This window comes from Nicotiana tabacum, chromosome 4 (assembly GCF_000715075.1).
Source record: "Nicotiana tabacum cultivar K326 chromosome 4, ASM71507v2, whole genome shotgun sequence".
Classification (NCBI taxonomy): Eukaryota; Viridiplantae; Streptophyta; class Magnoliopsida; order Solanales; family Solanaceae; genus Nicotiana; species Nicotiana tabacum.
The window spans coordinates 66310489-66334231 of NC_134083.1; the positions used below are offsets into that span (position 1 = coordinate 66310489).

The following is a 23743-nucleotide window of genomic DNA, read 5'->3' on the forward strand; positions in this document are numbered from 1 at the left end:
GTGACAGTCATACAACAACAACAACTCAGTGTAATCCCACATAATGAAGTCTGGAGAGGGTAGTGTGTACGCAAACCTTATCCCTACCTTGTGGAGATAGAGACACTCTTTTAGTAGACACTCAATCATATTATTTGAAAACTCTTTAATCTTTTGTAGTACATTTTCTCTTTTGATGATACATTATTATATATACAAATTGACATGACATGTTGAAGATAAAATATGAAAGAAGTGTGATTTTGTAACTAAAAGTTCCCGCGCCAAATATATATATAACCTCATCACCTAACGGAAATTCATATTTCATTGACTGGTAGTTGCTCTGTGAGGGCTCGCTTCTTTCTTTTCATGACAACTTCAATCACAAACTATGGAGAATACGGATCTAATGGAAGCTCAACATCTCTCCCGCGATGAAATTTCCGATTTAAACTCACTAAACAGCTCTCAACTCGCTGATCTCGAGACTCTTCGCACTTCCAACCAAAGCCTAAAATCGGAGTTGACGCAAAAGGACGAACTCCTTCACCAAATTGAGTTGCAGAAGGACGATGTTCTCAAGCAATACATCGATCTTTCAGAGGCAATTAAAGAGGTCTCAAGCGAAAGAGACGGGCTTTGCCTCGCAATTCAGAGACTAGAGGATGATTTTCGCGTGAGAGAAATGGATTTTCACAAAGAAACAGAGAGAAATAACACCGAGCTCGAGGTTTCTAGGAAGAAAGCTGAGGAATTATTAGATGAGAAAAGAGAGCAATCAGAAGTTTGTATGCGTAATTTGGAGATTGTGCAATCAGCGAAGCACGGGTTACTGAGATTGGTTAAGAATTTCAATTCACGTGTGAATAGAACGGAAAGTTCTGATCAGTTAAAGTGCGAAAAAACAAAATTGTTAAATGAAGAGAAGGCTGTTTTTTCTGTGGAGCTGAAGAAGGTTCTAGAGCTGGCGAATTTGGTAGAGGAAAAATGGGGAGAGTATGAGGAAATGAGGAAAAAAGAGAAGAGAGAATTGGAGAACAGCGCGGCGAGTTTAGCGGAGGAGAATCGAGATATTAATAGCTTGCTTAGAATTGCTTTGGTTGAAAAGGAGACAGCGGAGAAGAGTTTGAACAGAATAAGGGGAAATACTGAACAGAAGAGAGGTGCCATTATGCAGATTGCAGAGAGAGGGTTGCAAAAGGTTGGGTTCGGGTTCGGGTTTATGATGGGAAGTGCAACCAGTGAAACATCTTCAGATAATTTGGATTCTGAAACCAGTGCTAAATCAGATAATGATGAATGCCAAACAGAAGCTGTCACTCTGGTAACATTTTTGGCCCAGAGCATCTATATACATACACAAAGAATGTGTATGTACCCACACACATTCGCGCGCGCACACACACATAGTACTTATATATGTAATAGACCTTGCTAACTCTGATGGCTCCAAATTATAGATTTGGTTCTGCATCTCTATGTTTGTCTTGACATTTGAAAAGAAGAATAGCAAGGTTACCCAGCGGTAAAGCTATTCAAATATTGAGATGATAAATTTCAGAATCAATAGTCATACAAACATAAAGATGTAGATAGATTATCAAATTCATTCTCCCCTAGCCATCTCTTTAGGTGGTTTTAAGCCTAATTTAATAAAATTTTGCGACCATATTCTTGACCTTGCAAATACACATATAGAGATTTTAGAAGAGAAGGTTTCGTCACCTTGACGGTAGTACTTTTGTAAGCTTGATTGGAAATCACTTGCCATGTTTCTGACTCATGTAATTTATTCATTGATGCTTACCAGGTCTCAACTGTAGAAACAATAACAAAGAAGTTAAGACTTGAAATCACACAATTGCAGAGGTCTTTGGAGGAATCTAGGTATTGTGCTGGCAAACTGCAGTTTTTATGTTCATAGTTATTCGTTATCAAGTCCACCTTCAAATTAGGTATTTCCTTTAGCTCTTTTCTTATACTTCATATTGCATGACTGCTTAGTGTCGTCTTAGATCAAGTTTATATAAAATATTATCCTTCAAATTTTACAATTGAGCTTAGACGTTGGAGCATGAAACTAGAATGTGCAGCAATAACATTAAACACAGTGCATAAATAAGCCTGGTGCTTAATAGCATTACATCGAATAGGATAACATTCTGATAATATTCTCTGAATGAGGCTCAATCAATTCGATGTGGTAAAGTGTACATTTTCTGCTATATATAGCATAGTACGATTTTGAAGCATCTTGTACTTTGTTAGTGAAAGATCATTTCTGTCAGACTGCAAGAAGTTCAAGAATGAAATGAAATCACCCTCTTTGATTCATGAAACTTCACATGCCCCCCCACCCCCCACCCCCCCCCCCTCCCCAACAGATGTGCTCAAGATTCAAACAAACTTGCTAAAAGATCTTCCCACAAGGCTTGACAAACTCCTAAATAAACGTATGTCAAGTCAGCTGTGTACATGTTACTTGATACATATCCAGGAAGAAAACATTGAATAGCTATAGTATCTTGCAACTTCAATAACCTACTCACTTAGGGAGTATCATAGACAGAAGATCCTTAGAGAAGATTGGAGATAAATCTTGATAGGAAGTCCCAATTGAGAAGCCTGACAGGATGTAAAATGCAAAATAAAAGATAAGAATAGAAAGTTTCTCCCATGCACACATACACAGGATTTTATTTTTATTTTTCGCTTCTGACTGACTTGATAAGGGAAAGGTTAACTTATCTATCTCCCTTTTCGACTTCAACATATTTTCATTGGACCCCGCTTTAAAGTGCTCTATGCTTACTTTTATTTGATGCGCTTACCAGAGAACATACCAATAAGAGGGGGCAAGAGTTAGACAACATGGATGATTGAAAAATTACCTTTTCTGGGTAGAAGATTGAAAGATTAACCTTAATTTAATCCTTTACCTGGAGTCTTGTGTTTAATTATCAAGTTACTGCCAGGTCAGGCATGGAGTTTCTGCAGAATCTATCAGACAAACAAAGTCAGAAACTAGCAGAAAATATGAAATACATTAAAGAGTTGGAAGATAGAGAAATGCTGCTTACTCAAAAGGTTAGTTTCTGACTAAGGTAACAGTCCTTAAGATGTTCAACTGTTACATGCTTTTTCCCCGTTTCATCTTCCAGGTTGAAGCACTCGTGGTAGAAAATAAAGACGCTGAAGAAGAAATCTCTAGATGGAGAGAAGCTTGCGAAATGGAAGTGGAAGCTGGAAAGAAATCTATTAAGGAGCATGAAGTACTGGTAGGTTTGCACGATCAATCGAGCTTTCTTATTTTTACTTGCTTTGTTTTTGCCCTCGCATTGTATTGCTAGATTTTATTTTGGTGGTCGACCGGTAACGTAAATTACTAGTAAGTTGGTTATAGTACTGATCCAGCAAATATTTATAAATACATACTAATAGCGTGTTTGGCCAACCTTTTTTTTTTTTGCCAAAATTATTTTTTCTTGCCAAAAGTACTTTTGGCCAAAAATTGAGGGGTTTACCAAGCTTTTAAATGGAACAAAAGTGCTTTTGAGGAGAAGCAGAAGCATTTTTTGAGAAACAGAAAAAGTAGTTTCTCTCCAAAAGCACTTTTGAGAGAAATACACTTAGAAACAATTTTCAAAAGCTTGGCCAAACACTAATTACTGCTCAAAAGTGTTTTTCAAATTAATTAGTCAAACACAAACTGCTTCTCGCCAAAAACACTTTTTTGAAAAGTACTTTTGAGAAAAATACTTCTCAAAATAAGCTAATTTTAGAAGCTCGGCAAAACAGGCTATAATTCAGCTAAGATTAATGAATCCAGTCAGTCACTGTCTTTCAAAGAATGAGAGGAATTAGTGTACAGTTTCTAGCCAATTTGAGCTGTGGGGGGTGCCTTACTGCCCTATCTCACTCTGGGAAAGTTGCTTTCCTTATGAGGCCAGAAGAACGTGGGGATTATTTAGGTTCATTTTGGAGTACTGGTGCTTCTCTTCTGTGCTAGCATATGTTTGGGAAATATGAGGAAAAACTGTGTCCTGAACTCTCCCAAATTCATTACTAATCCTAAAAATTCCCTTTTCCCCAGAAAAAAGAGACACCTAAGGAAAATTACTCTGCCACTGATCAATATACTCTATTTTACTGATGTGCAGCTTCTATCATATGCTTTCTGCTAACAATTTTCTTAATTACTTTGAGTAGCATTTCTTTACACCTTTGTAACTTTACCAACCTTTGTTTAGACCTTTTGGGTTCACGTATTCACAATGTCTGTACTTGGGAATCTAATGTATGAATAAAGAACGGTGTACATTTTGATTGCTTAATTTATAAACTATTCCATTGGAATTACGTGAGCCTTTGAGAACCAATTGCCCTGAATAGCTAGAAAGCTAAAGAAAGCAGGAAAAACCAAACGGAATCTGCTTTTCTAATTGGCCTATTAAGCCAGACTAGTACACCAAATTGCTGCTACTTGTACATCAAAACTAGTGAAAACAATTTATTTATTTTGTGAACCTGAGACAAAAGTGATGCTAAAATTTTGTTAACGACAGGTTAATATTCTGAAACAAGAATTGGAAAAGACAAGAGCTGCTTTACGTATTTCTAATAGCAAGTTGCAGCTGAAAGATGAGCTAGTGGCGACAGCCATCGCTGCTAGGGAGGCAGCTGAGAGTTCTCTCCAACTTGCAGACAGCAGGGCTACTGAGCTACATAAGCAGATTGAGGAGCTAGCAAGACAATTAGAAGAAGTAGAGAAAAGGGAGCGAATAAATCGCCGTAGACTGAGGCGTTTGTGTTGGCCATGGCGAGGTCTCAAGTTTAGCACTGCTAATAATACAACTGGTGTACGAAACGTGACAAGGATGCTACCAGAAATGCAAGCACTACTCCGTTAATATTTGATTCTCACTCTCCTCCAAGCCTAAAGTTTTTTTTTGGGTTTTAATTTCAAAAAGAAAAGTTAGTAGTCTTTATTTAGATGTTGTACGTGAATTTCTGCTTGTTATTCTTCTCTCTCTTCCTTTGTTTTGGCCCATTGTACAGAAATGATCACGACTGAGCCAGATGCTCTATGGGCTGATTTATCGATGCCTTTTTGGGATAACTTTCACACAAAACAGTAGTGAAGGTAACAGCTTCAGTTGGATTATTCTTGTTCTTGGATAGTCGTCTCATGAGACTAGTTATGTATATTTTCCACAAAAGCATAGCATATCACAAAGTAGTATGTTTTTCCATTTGTTTGAACAATTGCAAAGAAACATATTACATTCAAAATCATCATAATATAACTGCTGGCAACTTCTAGTTGCCATCAAACAATTCTTAAAAGGTCATTCTAGCAGAAAAGTTGTCCAGCCATTCTCCTCATCAAGCCATTTATCTGTAAAGATACATAAACAGAAAACAAGAGAATAAGAGCATAAATTACTTGAATAATAGTTCATCTCCCATAGACAAAGTTACTAGTAATCAAGTGAATACTTGAAGGTCCTATAACTCATCCCAACATACTTAATAAGTTCTTGAAAAATCAAGTGAAATTTTTACTTCTTCGTGTTCTTTTAACTTGTTTTCCTCAACTCAAGATGTCTTTCTTGTTTGCTTTTTCTTTTTATTATTTTCCTTTTCTGACAGGGGCGAAGTGCATGGAGAAAATTAACGTCAAATTCAGAACACGCATATACCAGATCAAAACAACCATACAAGACTTTGGCAAGTTTACTTGTAACACTATTTTTTTCCCACATATATTCGACTTTTTCTTCTTAGGCTATGGCGCTCAAGAGAATTAAAGTATATGGCAGTAATGACCGTTAAGTTTACAAAATTAGCAACACATTGGACATCAAGAAAAATTGAAAGATTAGTAAAAGTACCTCCTTTTCCGAGAGACCAACTTCTTTCAAATCTTCAAGCTGAACAAAAGTAAACAAAATGATCAATAAATTTAAGTACAATCACTATATCTTTTTCATTTTTCCAGTTGCAAAACCATTATGTCCAAGGTCCTTACACTCTTAAAGGGTTCTGAAGATTCTTCACGTAGTTCAAGAATGTAAGTTGCTCTCTTTTCTCCGATGCCCTACGCGAAATATGATATTGACATATAAACTATTATACGCAATGATAGGCTTGAAAAAGAATAGTATTGACATGTGATCTTACCTGGATCCTTGTTAAATCTTCTCTGTAATCACAAATGAGAGAGATGAATGTTATAAGAAATATTAGCCAATGCACACACCACAAGAATAAACAAATATACTGAAACCCGTTTAAATAACAACCACCCCTTTTTACTCTTGGGGGCCTCGGTCTTAGCATCAAAGCGCGGTTTACAAGACCAGTTCTGGCTAGAGTCATTCCCTCATAATCCAAAAGAAGGAACTGTGAAACCTTGCAGTTTGCTGCTTAAGATAACATAACATTAAGGTTGCTACTTTAGAACTTGCAGTTTTCACCGCTTTAGCTAATGCTTTACAACTAAAAAATATGATGTTGCAATAAAGGTGCAAGCTGGACGGTGTAACATAGGTTGAGAAGTAAATATCACGGTTGCTTCTTCACTTGTGTTGTGCTACTTAAGATCGCATAATATGAGGGTTGCTTCTTTTACAAACTTGCAATTTTCACCACTTAGCTAATGCTTTACAACTGGAAAAAAGGATGTTGCAAAAAAAGTGAAAGCTGGACAGGGAAAATAGCTTGAGAAGTAATATCATCAAGTTAGTTGTCTTGGATTTTGGAAGGGAATAAAAATATGATGAGAAGGAAAATCTTAGTCACCGATAAATTGACAATTAATATCAGAAGGAAAAGAACTATATGAAAAGAGGAGAACCGGTTATATAGGGGAATCATTCACTTACTTGCTTGCAGTGTTTAATAAATTCAGATATTCTTGGACAAGACAATTCTGCACAATGAAAAAGGAGAGTGAATAAGTTGAAGTAGCATCAGACAAAAAAATGCTAAAGAACTACTCACAAAAGTAAATCAATTAAACCTTTACTCCAGAACTGCGCGTATGAAATCTTTCCCAAGGACTAGTATACATGGCAATCTCCAATTTGTCACCGGTTCTCATATCAGTTTCAGCTTTTGGGGTTTTGGGTTCTATAATGTCACCAGAACTTTCAAGGCTTCCTTGAGATGTGTCCAACTGCTTTGGCATCAACATATGCAAAGAAGTTGAAGACTCCAACAACCGTAAATTATTTGTTATTTCTCTAAGTCTTTCACTTAGTGGTGGTGATGCTACTTTGTCTATGTTCATATCTCCACTTTTCTTCTCGGTATCCACAACACCTACGAGTTTATAGCACTGTGAGAAAAAGAAAAAAAAGAGTAAAAGTTCAAATTTAACACAATAACCAACTTGTAACACAACCTACCATCATCTGCAAAAGAAAGTATTTCTTTGACATCACAATGAACTTCAGGAGTAACTTTTAAATCCTTTGCTATATTTGGTGGAGAGGCATCCTGAGATGCAAAGGTTAATATCATTACACAGATAACACCAATTAATTAAAGTGCATCAGTCAAAAATGTTTAATTAAATAACTAATTTGCCTCACCTTTTCCATTTTATGAATAGAGATTGTTTCCTTGAAAGCATTTGGGATATCCTGCAACCAATAAGTTGATCAAGCCCACGCATAGCCATTAAAACAGAAATATATATAAGGAACAAAAATGCATTCACAAAATGAAAGTGTACTAACGTTTTCTGCTGATGATATCAAGGCTCTAGAGCTATCTGAATTGGACTTGTCTTGAGAAGTCTAGCAATACATAACATCTTAAGTTCCATGAGGCATAAACTAAACAATGAATAAGATGTTAACTTCTTTAGTAAACCAATGCTTTCAACAGATAAAGTCATATACCTTTTTATGGAAGGAAGATATGATAGTTGAAGCATTCTCTGAAAGAGACTTAAACTTTGTGGCTGAGGTGACATCATCCTATGAATCAATGCAAAATACATAAGTTACCACCTAAACTATGGACCAAATCCCCCTTACGAACTTTCTGACGGCAAAAATCATCTTACACACTCAACCTTTCAAAAGCGTATCTAATACACCATTTTTTTCTTGACCAATTTTGTAAAACATGTGTAACGTCACGCACCAATAAAATCGTAACACGTGTCATTACTATTTTTTAAGAATAAAATACTTAAATTTACAACTACACCCTTTAACCATCTTCTCCCTCTCATCTCTTTCTCTTCTCCGGCAAAGTATCCCCTGCCGCCGACCACAAGAAAAAATCAACAAAACTTAAAAGCCCAAGTCAACTGCCCTTTTATTTTTATATAATAGTGGTCAGCTCCTAGCTTCTGGTGCATTCTTATTTCCTGAAATTTTTGAGATTCAAAATAGAAAAGCTGAAGGAAATGTGAAGAACTAGAATTCTTGAGATGTGCTGTAGATACTAAGAACAAATACAACTGTCTCCATTATCACCACCTTATCACTGTTGTCACCGCCATAGCTTCCACCAACGCCGTAGCAGCTACCATCACCATTAACTTTCAAAACAAAGCAACAAATACCACAGCCCTCCTTCTCCACACCCATTCAAAAAAGAAACCTTTGTTTGAAAACAAGAGAAATCCAAAAGCAATTGAAGAGGAAAATTCTTTAAATGTTTGTTATGATTATTTTTATACATGGGAAGAAAAGAGAAGAAACATAATATCAAGCTGGATTATAACTTCAAACGCAAAACCCACTTTTAATTGCCTTTAATTTGCTGTAGCGAGAGTTTGCCGGAAGGTGATTTGAGGAAGAAATGAAAAAAAATTGTGGGTTGGGGGGGGGGAGGGGGGATGGGTCTAAGCGGGGGATAGCAAGGCACAAGAAAGCCAGATCCGGTTTCCCCTTTTTTGATTTCTTTTTATCAGATTAAGAAAAGATATAAGGAAAAAGAAAAAATATTATGACACATGGCATTTAATTAAAGATCTGAATAAAAATTTGGAGGTTTTACGCGCTCAATGTTTTAGTTAAACACGCGCATGCCATCTGACAAAAATGATGTGTCCTAGACACACTTTTGAAAGGTTAAGTGTGTAAGATGATTTTCACCGTCAGAAAGTGTGTAACAGGAATTTGGTCCTTAGTTCAGGTGGTAACTTATGTATTTTGCCTATGAATCAATGACATGTAAAAATGATGGGGTCCACACCCATTAATAGAAAAAAGAAAAGAAAGGGAATCTAACGATGGCAAGAGCAAGTTTTAGAGTTGGCAACCAATTTGCACTGCAAATTGCATAGTGCAAGTTGTAAAGTGAGATCCAATCTTCCGATTGGTTAATTGGGGCAGCCATCCCCTCTATATAAGAAGAGCTTCAACTCTCATTTTATACACCAATCTCAGAGGAAAAATATATCTGAGAGTTAGAAAAAAAGAGTGAGGTTTCACAGTATAAGAAAATAGTATGTGAGAAAAATAGAGAGTGAGCGATATTGTAGTGAGGTGGGAATATCAAAAGAGGATTATTTCTTTTGAGTATTTTACTCGGACCTTCAAAGTGTAAAATTCCTTACTATAGTGATATCAGTTGCTCATCTCGGGGCAGTGGTTTTTCCCTTATTCAAAAGGGTTTTCCACGTAAAAATCTTGGTGTCGTTGTCACTCTTTTATTCTTGTTATTTACCGTATCTCGATGCTACGTTATTATTCCGCTTTTATTACCGTGAATATTATTTTTGTAGGGGTTTATTCCCAACAATTGGTATCAGAGCGCAGGTTCTGCTCGCTCACAGAAGTACTATTCACTGTTGGTAGTACTATACTCGGGGAAAAAAAAAATATCCGGAGTAAAGTACGAGGTAGCAAAATTCAACGGAGATAACGGTTTCTCAACATGGCAAAGAAGGATGAGGGATCTGCTCATTCAACAAGGATTACACAAGGTACTAGATGCTAATGCCAAAAAATCTGATACCATGAAAGCTGAGGATTGGGCTGACTTGGATGAAAGGGCTGCTACTGCAATCAGGTTGCACTTATCAGATGATGTGGTAAATAATATCATTGATGAAGACATCGCATATGGCATTTGGACAAGGTTGGAAAGCCTATACATGTCCAAAACACTGACAAATAAATTGTACCTGAAGAAGCAGCTATACGCCCTACACATGGGTGAAGGTACGAATTTTTTGTCACATTTAAATGTGTTTAACAAGGATTACACAAGGTACTAGATGCTAATGCCAAAAAATCTGATACCATGAAAGCTGAGGATTGGGCTGACTTGGATGAAAGGGCTGCTACTGCAATCAGGTTGCACTTATCAGATGATGTGGTAAATAACATAATTGATGAAGATATCGCATATGGCATTTGGACAAGGTTGGAAAGCCTATACATGTCCAAAACGCTGACAAATAAATTGTACCTGAAGAAGCAGCTATACGCCCTACACATGGGTGAAGGTACGAATTTTTTGTCACATTTAAATGTGTTTAACAAGGATTACACAAGGTACTAGATGCTAATGCCAAAAAATCTGATACCATGAAAGCTGAGGATTGGGCTGACTTGGATGAAAGGGCTGCTACTGCAATCAGGTTGCACTTATCAGATGATGTGGTAAATAACATAATTGATGAAGATATCGCATATGGCATTTGGACAAGGTTGGAAAGCCTATACATGTCCAAAACGCTGACAAATAAATTGTACCTGAAGAAGCAGCTATACGCCCTACACATGGGTGAAGGTACGAATTTTTTGTCACATTTAAATGTGTTTAACGGACTAATCACACAGCTCGCCAACCTCGGAGTGAAAATCGAGGAAGAAGATAAAGCCATCTTGCTATTGAACTAGTTGCCATCTTCGTACGATAATTTGGCAACAACCATCCTGCACGGTAAGACTACCATTGAGTTGAAAGACGTCACATCGGCTCTTCTACTCAATGAGAAGATGAGAAAGAAGTCTGAAAATCAAGGACAAGCTCTCATCACAGAAGGTAGAGGCAGGAGTTATCAAAGGAGTTCGAACAACTATGGTAGATCCGGAGCTCGTGAGAAGTCTAAGAACCGATCCAAATCAAGAGCCAGAAATTGCTACAATTATGATTGACCAGGTCACTTCAAAAGAGATTGCCCAAATCTAAGGAAGGGCAAAGATGAAAGCAGTGGCCAGAAGAATGACGACAACACAACCGCCATGGTGCAACACAATAATAATGTTGTCCTCTTTATAAATGAGGAAGAGGAATGCATGCACTTGTCAGGTCCAGAGTCGGAATGGGTAGTTGATACAACAACATCTTACCATGCCACACCGGTAAGAGATCTTTTTTGCAGATATGTAGCAGGTGATTTCAGCACTGTGAAAATGGGTAACACAAGTTACTCAAAGATTGCGGGGATCGGTGACATTTGTATCAAGACAAAATGTTGGATATACATTAGTTCTAAAGGGCGTGCGACATGTACTTGATTTGCGGATGAACTTGATCTCGGGAATTGCTTTAGACCGAGATGGATACGAGAACTATTTTGCAAATCAAAAGTGGAGAGTCACCAAGGGATCATTGGTAATTGCAAAGGGAGTTGCTCGTGGCACGTTGTACAGGACAAATGCAGAAATATGCCAAGGTGAATTGAACGCGACACAAGATGAGATTTCTGCAGATTTGTGGCACAAAAGAATGGGTCATATAAGCGAGAAGGGATTGCAAATTCTTGCCAAGAAATCACTCATTTCTTATGCCAAAGGTACAACGTTAAAACCTTGTGTAGTACTATTTATTTGGTAAGCAACATAGAGTCTCATTTCAGACATCGTCTGAAAGAAAATTGAATATACTTGATTTGGTATATTCTGATGTTTGTGGTCCAATGGAAATTGAATCGATGGGTGGTAACAAATATTTTGTTACTTTTATTGATGATGCTTCACGAAAATTATGGGTTTATATTTTGAAAACCAAAGATCAGGTGTTTCAAGTTTTCCAAAAGTTTCATGCTTTGGTGGAAAGGGAGACGGGCCAAAATAAGCGTCTCTGAAGTGACAATGGAGGTGAGTACACTTCAAGAGAATTTGAAGAGTATTGTTTAAGTCATGGGATCAAACATGAAAAGATAGTTCCTGGAACCCCACAACACAATGGAGTAGCCGAGAGGATGAACCACACCATTGTTGAGAAGGTGGGAAGCATGCTCAGAATGGCTTGACTGCCTAAGTCATTCTGGGGTGAAGCAGTTCAGACAACCTGTTACCTAATCAATAGGAGTCCATCAGTTCCATTGGAGTTTGACATCCTAGAGAGAGTTTGGACCAACAAGGAAGTGTCCTACTCACATCTAAAGGTGTTCGGTTGCAGAGCTTTTGCACATGTACCAAAGGAGCACGTACCAAAGGAGCAGAGAACAAAGCTGGATGATAAATCTGTTCTGTGCATATTCATCGGATATGGAGATGAAGAGTTCGGGTACAGATTGTGGGATCCGATAAAGAAGGTCATTAGAAGCAGAGATGTAATTTTCCGAGAAAGTGAAGTTGGAGTTGTAGATGATCAATCAGAGAAGACAAAGAATGGTATAATCCCTAACCTTGTTACCATTCCTTCTTCTTCTAACTATCCCACAAGTGCAGAAAGTACGGCCGACGAGGTTGCCGAGCAGGGGGAGCATCCTGATGAGGTTATTGAACAAAAGAAGCAACTTGATGATGGTGTCGAGCAAGTGGAGCACCCCACTCAGGAAGAAGAACAACCTCAACCTCTGAGGAGATCAGAGAGGCCAAGGGTAGAGTCATATAGGTACCCTTCCACAGAGTATGTCCTCATCAGTGATGAAGGGGAGCCAGAAAGTCTTAAGGAGGTGATGTCCCATCTAGAAAAGAACCAGTGGATGAAAGCCATGCAAGAAGAGATGAAATCTCTACAAAAAAATGGCACATACAAGCTGGTTGAACTTCCAAAGGGTAAAAGACCACTCAAATGCAAATGGGTCTTTAAACTCAAGAAAGATGGAAATGGCAAGTTGGTCAGATACAAAGCTCAATTGGTGGTAAAAGGCTTCGAGCAGAAGAAAGGTATTGATTTTGACGAAATTTTCTCACTTGTTGTCAAAATGACTTCTATTCGAACAATCTTGAGCTTAGCAGCTAGCCTAAATCTTGAAGTGGAGCAGTTGGACGTGAAAATTGCATTTCTTCACGGAGATTTGGAAGAGGAGATCTATATGGAGCAACCAGAAGGATTTGAAGTAGCTGAAAGGAAACACATGGTGTACAAGCTGAATAAGAGTCTTTATGGGCTGAAGCAGGCACCAAGGCAGTGGTACAAGAAGTTTGACTTATTCATGAAAAGTCAAACTTACACAAAGACATATTCTGATCCATGTTTATACTTCAAAAGATTTTCTGACAACTTTATTATTTTGTTATTGTATGTGGATGGCATGTTAATTGTAGGAAAAAAACAAGGGGCTGATCGCAAAGTTGAAGGGAGATTTGTCCAAGTCATTTGATATGAAGGACTTGGGCCCAGCACAACAAATTCTGGGTATGAAGATAGTCAGAGAGAGAACAAGCAGAAAGTTGTGGCTATCTCAGGAGAAGTACATTGAACGTGTACTGGAATGCTTCAACATGAAGAATGCTAAGCCAGTCAGCACACCTCTTGCTAGTCATCTGAAGTTAAGCAAGGAGATGTGTCCTACAATAATGGAGGAAAAGGAAAGCATGACCAAAGTTCCTTATTCCTCTTAGACCTAATATTGCTCACGCAGTTAGTGTTGTCAGCAGGTTTCTTGAAAATCCTGGAAAAGAACACTGGGAAGCCGTCAAATGGATACTCAGGTACTTGAGAGGTACCATGGGAGATTGTTTGTGCTTTGGAGGATCTGATCCAATCTTGAAGGGCTATACAAATGCTGATATGGCAGGTGACATTGATAACAGAAAATCCACTACTGGATATTTGTTTACATTTTCAGGGGGAGCTATATCATGGCAGTCAAGGTTGCAGAAGTGTGTCGCACTCTCTACAACTGAAGCGGAGTATATTGCCGCTACTGAAGCTGGCAAGGAGATGATATGGTTGAAACGGTTCTTTCAAGAGCTTGGATTGCATCCGAAGGAGTATGTCGTCTATTGTGACAGCCAAAGTGCAATAGACCTTATCAAGAACTCCATGTACCATGCAAGGACCAAACACATCAACGTGAGATATCACTGGATTCGAGAAATGGTAGAGAATGAATTTCTACAAGTTGAGAATCCCACAGATATGCTGACCAAGGTGGTACCAAGAGACAAGTTCGAATTGTGCAAAGAACTTGTCGGCATGCACTCAAGCTAGAAGTCCGATGTTAACTCCTTCAGGTCAATGGGTCTGGAGGAGGAGATTGATGGGGTCCACACCCATTAATCGAAAAAAGAAAAGAAAGGGAATCTAATGATGGCAAGAGCAAGTTTTAGAGTTGGCAACCAATTTGCACCGCAAATTGCATAGTGCAAGTTGTAAAGTGAGATCCAATCTTCCGATTGGTTAATTGGGGCAGCCATCCCCTCTATATAACGAGAGCTTCAACTCTCATTTTATACACCAATCTTAGAGGAAAAATATATCTGAGAGTTAGAAAGAAAGAGTGAGGTTTCACGGACAAGGTATAAGAAAATAGTCTGTGAGAAAAATACAGAGTTAGCGATATTGTAGTGAGGTGAGAATATCAAAAGAGGATTATTTCTTTTGAGTGTTGTAGTGGTCTTTGGAGTATTTTACTCGGACCTACAAAGTGTAAAATTCCTTGCTATAGTGATATCAATTGCTCATCTCGGGGCCGTGGTTTTTCCCTTATTCAAAAGGGTTTTCCACGTAATAATCTTGGTGTCGTTGTCACTCTTTTATTCTTGTTAATTACCGTATCTCGGTGCTACATTATTATTCCGCTTTTATTACCGTGAATATTATTTTTGTGGGGGTTTATTCCCAACAAAAAATGTTGTAGACATTACCGATTGATTTCAACTAGACTAGGTAATTTCCATCGTTATATTAAACCAACGAACCCAGCCAAAAATTTAAAAGCAACATTCCAAAAGCAAAAGAGAGAATTTGTGGAGTGAAGAAACTCAAAATGTCACACCCTAAAACATAGAGGTACAAACCTGACGAGTTGACAATTAAAGTAGCGGACTTGTAAGTAAACTATTCTTTTTAACAGTTAATGCAACCAATTATATTGGAATAAGAACCAAAAAGCAATGCACTGGTACCTGCTTAGAGATGATAGTTTTTCTGTCACTGAATAGTTTCCTTCAATGAAAACAAAGAAGCAAATATTTCAGTACACGTCCGTCAACCATATATTCTAGTTCATAATATGATATGCCATGTAGCGATACCTTCCTATCAAATTGGAGGCAGAGTTGTTCTTTTTCCCAGACAACGGGGTACCCACTAGTCGTGCTTGCTGATTGGTGTGCTTTTTACTTTTCATTGTAGAGCTTGTCAATATCTGGCCAGCACTTTGACATGATCGTGAAGCCAAACTTGCTACATAAAGAGTATCTTGGCAAAGAATTGGATTCTAGAACAAAAAATGGAAGGGTGAGAAAAGGAATCTTTCAAAGCGACTTGGAATCTACACAGAATATCTAACCATGTTAGAATGAGAAAAGTCATTACCAAGCAGGTTAGCAGCAAAACATGATTGGAGCCACCAAGAGATTCCTGAAGCATCCGAGTGAGTTTGCTTTCTCGATAAGGAACACGCTTTTCATTTGTGTTCAGAGCGTACACCACGTTCATAATGCCATATAAAGACTTGTTTATTCTAGCACTTTCAGTAAGCGTAATTCCATCTTTGCTGCTTCTTCTGGAATCCTCATAGCCTGAGAGCATAATAATACAGTGAAGATAACTAAAAAGCAATTATTCGGCAAAAGAGAAAATCTCTGCAACTTTTGGAGGTTTAGGACTAGCTAACCTGCCAAATCCACAAAGTTCATCGCATTGGGACATTTACTACCCTGGATGTCATCAGCAGATGCTATATGTATCATTAATCCTTTGTGACTCCTTTTGAGTATTTGGATTGGTGTCTTTGGTACTGAATAGCATGGTGCAGCCAAACAAGCACTTAGATCATGAAAGTGTGAAATGGAATCCACAGCGGCCTACGTAAAAGAAAAGAAGAGAGCGATCTTAACCATAACAATGTGCAATATCTCAATATTTTACTCCTAGAATTGGATTACTTTAACTTGCCTTAGAAAGTCCTTTGAGCTTTATTTTTCCTTGAGAATCTTCAAGCACTTGAACTTCGGGATGATTAGGGTCCAAAAGATCATAGACATGATCCTGGAACACCTCATAAAAGGAAACGAGGACTGCTTTCTGGGCATCCTTTGTTTGCGAAAGGATCTCAGCTATTGCCATTGCTGCCAAACCTTCATTGTCCACAGAACCCTAAAATAGAGAAACAATATCCTCAGTTTCAAAGTAACAGAAGGTTATTATTAGAGAAGCAGAGGAGAAGCAGAGATACATGGAAAAAGAACCCACTTATTGGCAAAATGAAGACATACCTGGATTGTTTGGGTTTTTCCACTGCCTCTTGCCCCATATGCAATAATGGATGCATTTCGACCGCTGAGAACTTCTGCTATCAGTGGCTTTACCTCTCTTGAGAATACTACAGCATTATCCTCGTCTTGTTCATAGCAATTATCTAATTCATATCTATCTTTGCGACTGCAAAATACTAGAGAATCTCAAAACATTTCACCAAAAAAAAAGGAAGCCTAGCACCAATCAATGTCAAAAGAAACAAAATCATGTAGAAAACACATTTACAAATGGGAATCTTCGGCATAACAAAATTGATGCCCTAAAGCTAAATTTCGATAAGAGGCCTAAAACTTATTTGATGAATATATATTTTTATTTACCGTTCATTCTTCTAGCTTTTTGAGGTGCAAAATGAAATCGCGGCAAATCGTATGTATTTACATTCAAATGCATTTTTATCTACTCATTCTTATATAGCTTATTCAGGCAAATCGTGTTAAAATTGAAAAATGAAATCAGTCTTAAACAGAAAAAAAAATGAATCTATGTGGAGGAGGAATAATAAAAAACAAAAGGAAGATAAATGTATTAATTAGTGAGAGAGAAAAACTTACATAATTTGTTCATTTTAAACTACTACAATCAAATTCCAAAAACAAATGCAAAATTTGAAACAATAATTGTATATATATACTATTATATCTAATAGTAGTAAGAATTGGGGCTTTTGATATCTTGGGGCCTAATGCAGCAGGCTTAACCTCAACCCGCGCCTGTAACTAAAACAAACTAATATTGGGTTTACTTCAGTAAATTTAAAACCGGAACGAAAAAGGGTATGTTAAAATCAAAACAATTGAACATAATCAACGTATCGATACAATTTATAATTACCTACTCCCTTCATCTCCGAATGAGATTGTAACTTTTTCGGGATCCGAATCGCTCTCTTTGTGCCGGCACACAGTGACCCACGGTTTCAAATCTCGACCCGATATTTCAGACTCTTGGTCTGTAAATCCTCGGATTTTTCCAACAATTCGTACTCTGCGCGAGATTCTTGGGCCAGCGATGGGTAGTTTGAAGCGATTTGAATCGGGCGTTGACAAAGCCATGGAAGAAATCAGAGCTTGAAATTTTACAATTATGGAGATTTTGGACGAATTAGAGTGATAGAGTGGATTCTCTGGTCAGTGGTAGTGAACTAGTGATGTATTATGTCTAGAGAAGTAGCCGTTGTTAGGGTTCAATTTTCAAAATCTTCGTCAGTCCTACCTGGCGCTCTTCCACGCTCCTCAGGAAGACTTTATCATTCATGATAAATCCCGCTAAATAACGCCATAATGTAAATATACTGTTATAAAAATAATTATAATGTAAGATATCCATTGGTTACTCTGCTATAAATAATTTTTTTGAAGAATATTATCCGTTTGGTACCCTATTGAAGTTTATCTACAAGCAGCTGATGCAGGCAGGTTACAAGCAACTCAATGAAATGATTTGCAGCAGATTTTTATTAAACAGACAGGTTGCAAGTAGCTTATGCAACACAGCTTACAAGCAGCTCAAGAAAAGCCTCGCAACTGCTTCCTGAAAAGCCTCGCAGCTGCTTCCTTTCTTCTATAAATAGAGGAATTTTCGGTTCATTATGAACATAAGTTTTAAGTTGAATAAAATACCAATCTCCCTCTATACTTGTCTTCAGTTTATTTCTTTTAGTCTTTATTTTATAACACGTTATCAGCACGAGACTCTGCCATTTTGAGCACTTACATCGAATTTAATTTTTATTTCAGTGTTCATCTCCAATGTAAGGCGACACTCTTATGTCCGTGGTCAAATCTTGTTCATTCTGAGCATCATAAGGCAGATTATATCCTTGAGGTGGTGAGTTTTTCTTCTTGACAGTAGTGATGTAGATATCACTTACATATGGAGTGGCCAAATTTGCGTAATTTAATTTGAGTCTTTTGCTTATATTTTAATATCTTTATCATCGCTTGCTTGGTTATATGTTACGTATACAGTGCCTATTTTGGTATTTGTTTTCATCCTTATTATCTTAATAAAGGATTACAAAGTGGATAACATTGTTAGATCCACTTAAACTCCAGCAGAGTTTGCAAGAAATATACAACCACCAGAAGTGGTTATATTTCGTATATCTCATTGTAACTAAATTTTGTTAACCACCAGAAGTGGTATATGCCTATGACCACCAGAAGTGATAATTTAGGCTTTCTATGGTTACAATTAAAGATAAGCTAGAGAAATATTCTCTATATTACATGCACGCCTCGATTTGCTCATGAAGTAGTAAATATTTTAAAAGAGGTTGAAGCATCACAATTTGATGTAATTAATGCGCGTTTAGATAATTATGTTCGATTTCCTGAAGGATGAGAATTTTTGATAAATATTAATCAATTCCCTGAAGTGAATGTGATAATATTAATAAAGTCGTAAATATGAACACACTCTTGTTGTAAATATATTACAATTCACCTCCAGAAGAGTTAATATGATTGAGACAATATATACTCAATATTTCGTATTTTAAATTTGCTCCTGAAGAAGTAACACAATTGAAATTTTCTCCTGAAGTAGGAAAATATTTTGAAGCAGTATCTTTATGTGCTTAAACAAAATAATGAGCTATTCAAAGTTATTTTTGAAGTACATTTTTATTCCCTAGAGTGAATGAAGAAATACCACAACTCACCTCCTGAAGAGGTCGAATAATAGATGATATAAATATTATTTTTGTAGCATAAAGATCATTGCCACACGTACTTGTTGTACGTAAAACATCTTGGATAATTTTATTAAGTATCATTCTAAGGCAAAAGCATTCTTGTATTCTACTACAATCACATTAATATATTATGGTTAGTTATTGAGTTCCCCGAAGGAAATAACAACTTGTGTATCTTTCCTTAAAAGATGCAATGACTATGTGGTTGCCGTATTGATACAAAATATTCAGATGTTAATGATATTTCTCTTTTGTCACAAAGTTAGTGGTAGAAATATTAAAATTCTTAATTTTCGTCATTTATAAATTTAGAATTAACTTTATATTGTTCATTTGATTATGATTTTCTCTCATGACACCAGAAGTGTCTGAACAATATTTGATAGTACAACAAAAGCTCCTGAAGAGCTAACTGTTTGTCTAGAAGACACATGACACAAGTAGTGTCTGAATAATATTTGATTGTGGACAATAAATGAAAGGCTCCCGAAGAGCTTATTTGTCATTATTGTGGTCAAAATATATGTTATGATAAACCGAAGTTTACTAATACATATGACTGTCATACTGAGACTATAAATGATTGAAAGATTGAAAATTTTCATGTTTCCACAATCATATGGGGTAAATATGTATGTGAGAAGATACCTGCCTTATTCTTCAAGTTTGTACTACATCATGTATCACAATATACCAGAAGTTTACTAATACAAAAGCAGTCACAGTAAATCAGAAATTTACTGATACAAAAGTAGCCATAGTAAATCAAAAGTTTACTGATGCAAAAGTTTATGCCATAGTAAACCAGAAGTTTACTTAGAGATAGCACATGCCAGGATAAACTTGAAGTTTTCATTTGCCATTTTTAAATGATCTATTTGAGAATTCAGATAAGCATATACTGAAGAACTAGAAGATTCTTCAAGAATTCTCTTGTGTTGCTTGTTCTCATAATAACTTGATTATACTAGCTAAAGTTGGGACTAAAATCCCTGAATTCTGGAATATATAAAAGGTTAATATGGGCCCATTCACCTATCATGTGAACCACTTATAGATACATATATGAGATGGTTACATGTGTGTTTATTATCAACCTACAGTTTGGCATTTGAAATTGCCTTTCTCAATTAAGAGCATAATTTTCAGATTATGAAATCAAGATAGTTCATCTTGATGATGCTGGTTTATATCCAAGCTAGTTTAGAATTGAATACCTCCTATTAATGGCTAAACTATTGCTTATGAGAATAAAGCCTTATGTGTTGGTTCAAGATTTTCTACATTGCATACAACAACACTTGTATGCATCAGACCAATAAAATATGATAAGTCATCCCCTCACAATTGGTTTAGGATCATAAAACAAATATTTTTACTATCTAATAACTTTTAATGTGTGGTATATGATTAATTACTCTACCACAATGCACAAAGATATATTTCCCAAAGAAGATTGGGGATATGAGTTAGTTTTTCTAACATTTGGGGGATTGAATAAAACAGCTGGAAAATATGCTATATGAATCGAATTATCATTAATATGATCCTCACTTAGAAGATAATTCAAGTCAAATGCCAGAAGCATTTGCTGATCCAAAATTAAATATCATATTTCAGCTGCAAATGCTCCTATTAAAATTAAAGTCACTGAATGATAGGGTTTACTGTACGCATGAAGCGGGGTAGACCACTCGGTTCCAACGATAACAATCCTTGAAAAGAATAGGAGCAAATGATCAAAATGATCATAATAAGGAGGAAATAAGTTCTAGAAGAACCCATGACATAGCATTTAATGAAACTCCAGAAGAAGTTTAGGTACTTGAAAATAAAGAAAGTGATGAGATCTCAACAAGTTATGTCGCTTGCAAACTGATACGAAATGATCGTCGACGATATATTTGATACAATATAGTGCACAATATTGTAAAAGATTGTGAGGATCAGATTTGTAGTCCAGACACCTGAAGATGTCATGCCATTTAAATGTAAGTCATAACCTATATCACTCATTTGATTAATTCTATATGAAGATTCCTGAAGGATTTGAAATGCATGAAGCAAATTCAAAATCTCGAAAAATGTATTTAATCAGATTACAAAGATATTTGTATGGTTTAAAGCAATCTGGGCGCATGTAGTATAATCGCCTTAGTGAATATCTGTTGAAAGAAGATTACATAAATGATGTTATTTGTCCATGTATTTTTATAAAGAAAATGGGTTGATGACATAAATCTTGTTAGAACTCCAGAAGAGCTCCAAAAGGTAATTGAATATCTTAAGAAAGAATTTGAGATGAAAGATCTTGGAAAGACAAAACTTTATCTTGGTCTGCAAATTCAAGATTTAGCAGACGAGATCTTTATCCATCAATCTGTCAATACATAAAGGGTCTTAAAACACTTTTACATGGACAAAGCGCACCCATTGAGTACACCAATGATTGTTCGATCACTTGAAATGAATAAGGACCCGTTCCGATCTCCAGAAGAGGATGAGGAACTCCTTGGTCCTGAAACACCCTATCTTAGTGCAATTGGTGCACTTATGTATCTTGCTAATGCTACAAGGTCTGACATAGAATTTTCTAATAATTTACTAGCAAGATATAGCTCTTCTCCTACACGAAGACATTGGAATGGGATTAACCATATATTGCGATATTTAAAGGGAACTCTTGATATGGGTTTGTTTTATGCTAACAAAGGTAGTGCAGATCTTGTTGGTTATACAGATGCAGATTATTTATCTGATCCCCATAAAGCTCGATCTCAAATCGGGTACGTGTTTACATGTGGAGGTATTTTCATATCATGGTGCTCCACAAAGGAATCAATTGTTGCTACTTCTTCAAATCATGCTGAGATAATAGCTATTCATGAAGCAAGTAGGGAATGCATATGGTTGAGATTATTGATTCATTTTATTAAAGAAAAATATGGTTTGGAATGTGATAAAACAAAAACCACAATATTATACGAATACGATGTTGCATGCATAGCTCAATTAAAGGGAGGATTTATAAAAGGAGATAGAACAAAGCACATTTCACCAAAATTATTCTACACACATGATCTTTAAAAAAATGGTGACATCGATGTGAAACAAATCCGTTCAAGTGACAATCTAGCAGATTTGTCCACTAAATCTTTGCCAACTTTAACTTTTGAGAAGGTGGTATACAAGATTGATATGCAGAGACTCAAATATTTGCAACAAGGTTTTCATCAGGGGGAGTGAAATACGCGTTGTACTCTTTTTTCCTTACTAAGGTTTTTCCCATGGGGTTTTTCTTGTAAGGTTTTTAATGAGGCAGCTAGAATTGCCTATTACTAAATATGTGCACTCTTTTTTCTTTCACTAGAATTTTCCCACTGGGTTTTTCCTAGTAATGTTTTAATGAGGCACAATATCTTTTAATGAACATCCAAGGGGGAGTGTTATGAAAATAATTATAATGTGGATGTCCATTTATTACTCCGCTATAGATAATCTTCCTGAAGAAGATTATCCGTTTGGTACTCTATTGAAGTTTATCTACAAGCAGCTGATGCAGGCAGGTTGCAAGCAACTCAATGAAATAATTTGCAACAACTTCTTATTAAACAGGCAAGCTGCAAGCAGCTCATGCATACAGCTTACAAGCAACTCAAGAAAAGCCTCGCAGCTTCTTCCTGAAAAGCCTCGCAGCTGCTTCCTTTCTTCTATAAATAGAGAAGTTTTCAGTTCATTATGAACATAAGTTTGAAGTTGAATAAAATATCAATCTCCCTCTATACTTGTCTTCAGTTTATTTCTTTTACAATCTTTATTTTATAACAAAGACGTAATATTTGATTACGGAAGTAATATTCCCTCCATTTCATTTTATATAAGGATAATATTTTTTTTAGCACCGAACAAAAGTAATAGTAGTAATTTGTATTTAGTAATTCTAAAGTGTCACGACCCAGAATTGTCACCGTCGGGACCGTGATGACGCATAATATTTCACTTGCTAGGCAAGCCAACGTTAGAGAATCATTAAGCCAAATACTTATCTGTATTAACTACTACCACCCGGATCCGGAGTCACAATTCACGAGCATTCTAGAATTTACTACAAGTGATAGTCTGAAAGAAATACAACCGTATGAATGAAAGAAACAGTAGAACACAAAAGATAGACGGGGACTTCAAAGTCTGTGAACGCCTACATATCTACCTTGAGTCTCCGGATAGCGATCCAATAGCAAAATCTCGATCAACCCGAGCCAGTACCAAAATCTGCACAGAAAGTGCAGAGTGCAGTATCAATACAACCGACCCCATGTACTAGTAAGTGTCGAGCCTAACCTCGACGAAGTAGTGACGGAGGCTAAGGCAAGGCACCTACAAATCAATCTGTACAATTTAACAATGTATATAAAAATAACAGTA

The 23743-nt window shown here is 36.6% G+C and overlaps 2 protein-coding genes across 5 annotated transcripts; one reads left to right on the plus strand and one right to left on the minus strand.

Moving 5' to 3' along the window:
• The first annotated feature begins 328 nt into the window (after positions 1-328).
• LOC107789755 (uncharacterized protein At3g49055-like) lies at positions 329-5033 on the plus strand. The gene is made up of 5 exons (XM_016611626.2): positions 329-1306; positions 1793-1869; positions 2958-3069; positions 3144-3260; positions 4548-5033. Exons 1-5 carry the CDS (start codon positions 374-376, stop codon positions 4890-4892), a joined length of 1584 nt encoding a protein of 527 aa, XP_016467112.1. The 5' UTR covers positions 329-373; the 3' UTR covers positions 4893-5033.
• A 135-nt stretch (positions 5034-5168) lies between these two features.
• LOC107789756 (kinesin-like protein KIN-10C) lies at positions 5169-17908 on the minus strand. 4 transcript variants are annotated; one of them, XM_075251964.1, is made up of 17 exons: positions 17455-17908; positions 16578-16743; positions 16258-16458; positions 15977-16166; positions 15676-15881; positions 15393-15577; positions 15264-15303; positions 7893-7970; positions 7728-7787; positions 7581-7631; positions 7395-7485; positions 7007-7308; positions 6870-6916; positions 6166-6187; positions 6014-6082; positions 5877-5915; positions 5169-5380 (listed from the first exon to the last, which is right to left on the minus strand). In XM_075251964.1, exons 1-17 carry the CDS (start codon positions 17673-17675, stop codon positions 5336-5338), a joined length of 2013 nt encoding a protein of 670 aa, XP_075108065.1. In that variant the 5' UTR covers positions 17676-17908; the 3' UTR covers positions 5169-5335. The 4 variants fall into 4 exon arrangements, 2 of the variants coding, with proteins under 2 accessions (XP_075108065.1, XP_075108066.1); XR_012708752.1 differs by lacking the exon at positions 6166-6187 and having other exon boundaries at positions 6014-6111; positions 6866-6916; XM_075251965.1 differs by lacking the exon at positions 7893-7970 and having other exon boundaries at positions 17455-17902.
• Between the last annotated feature and the right edge of the window lie 5835 nt (positions 17909-23743).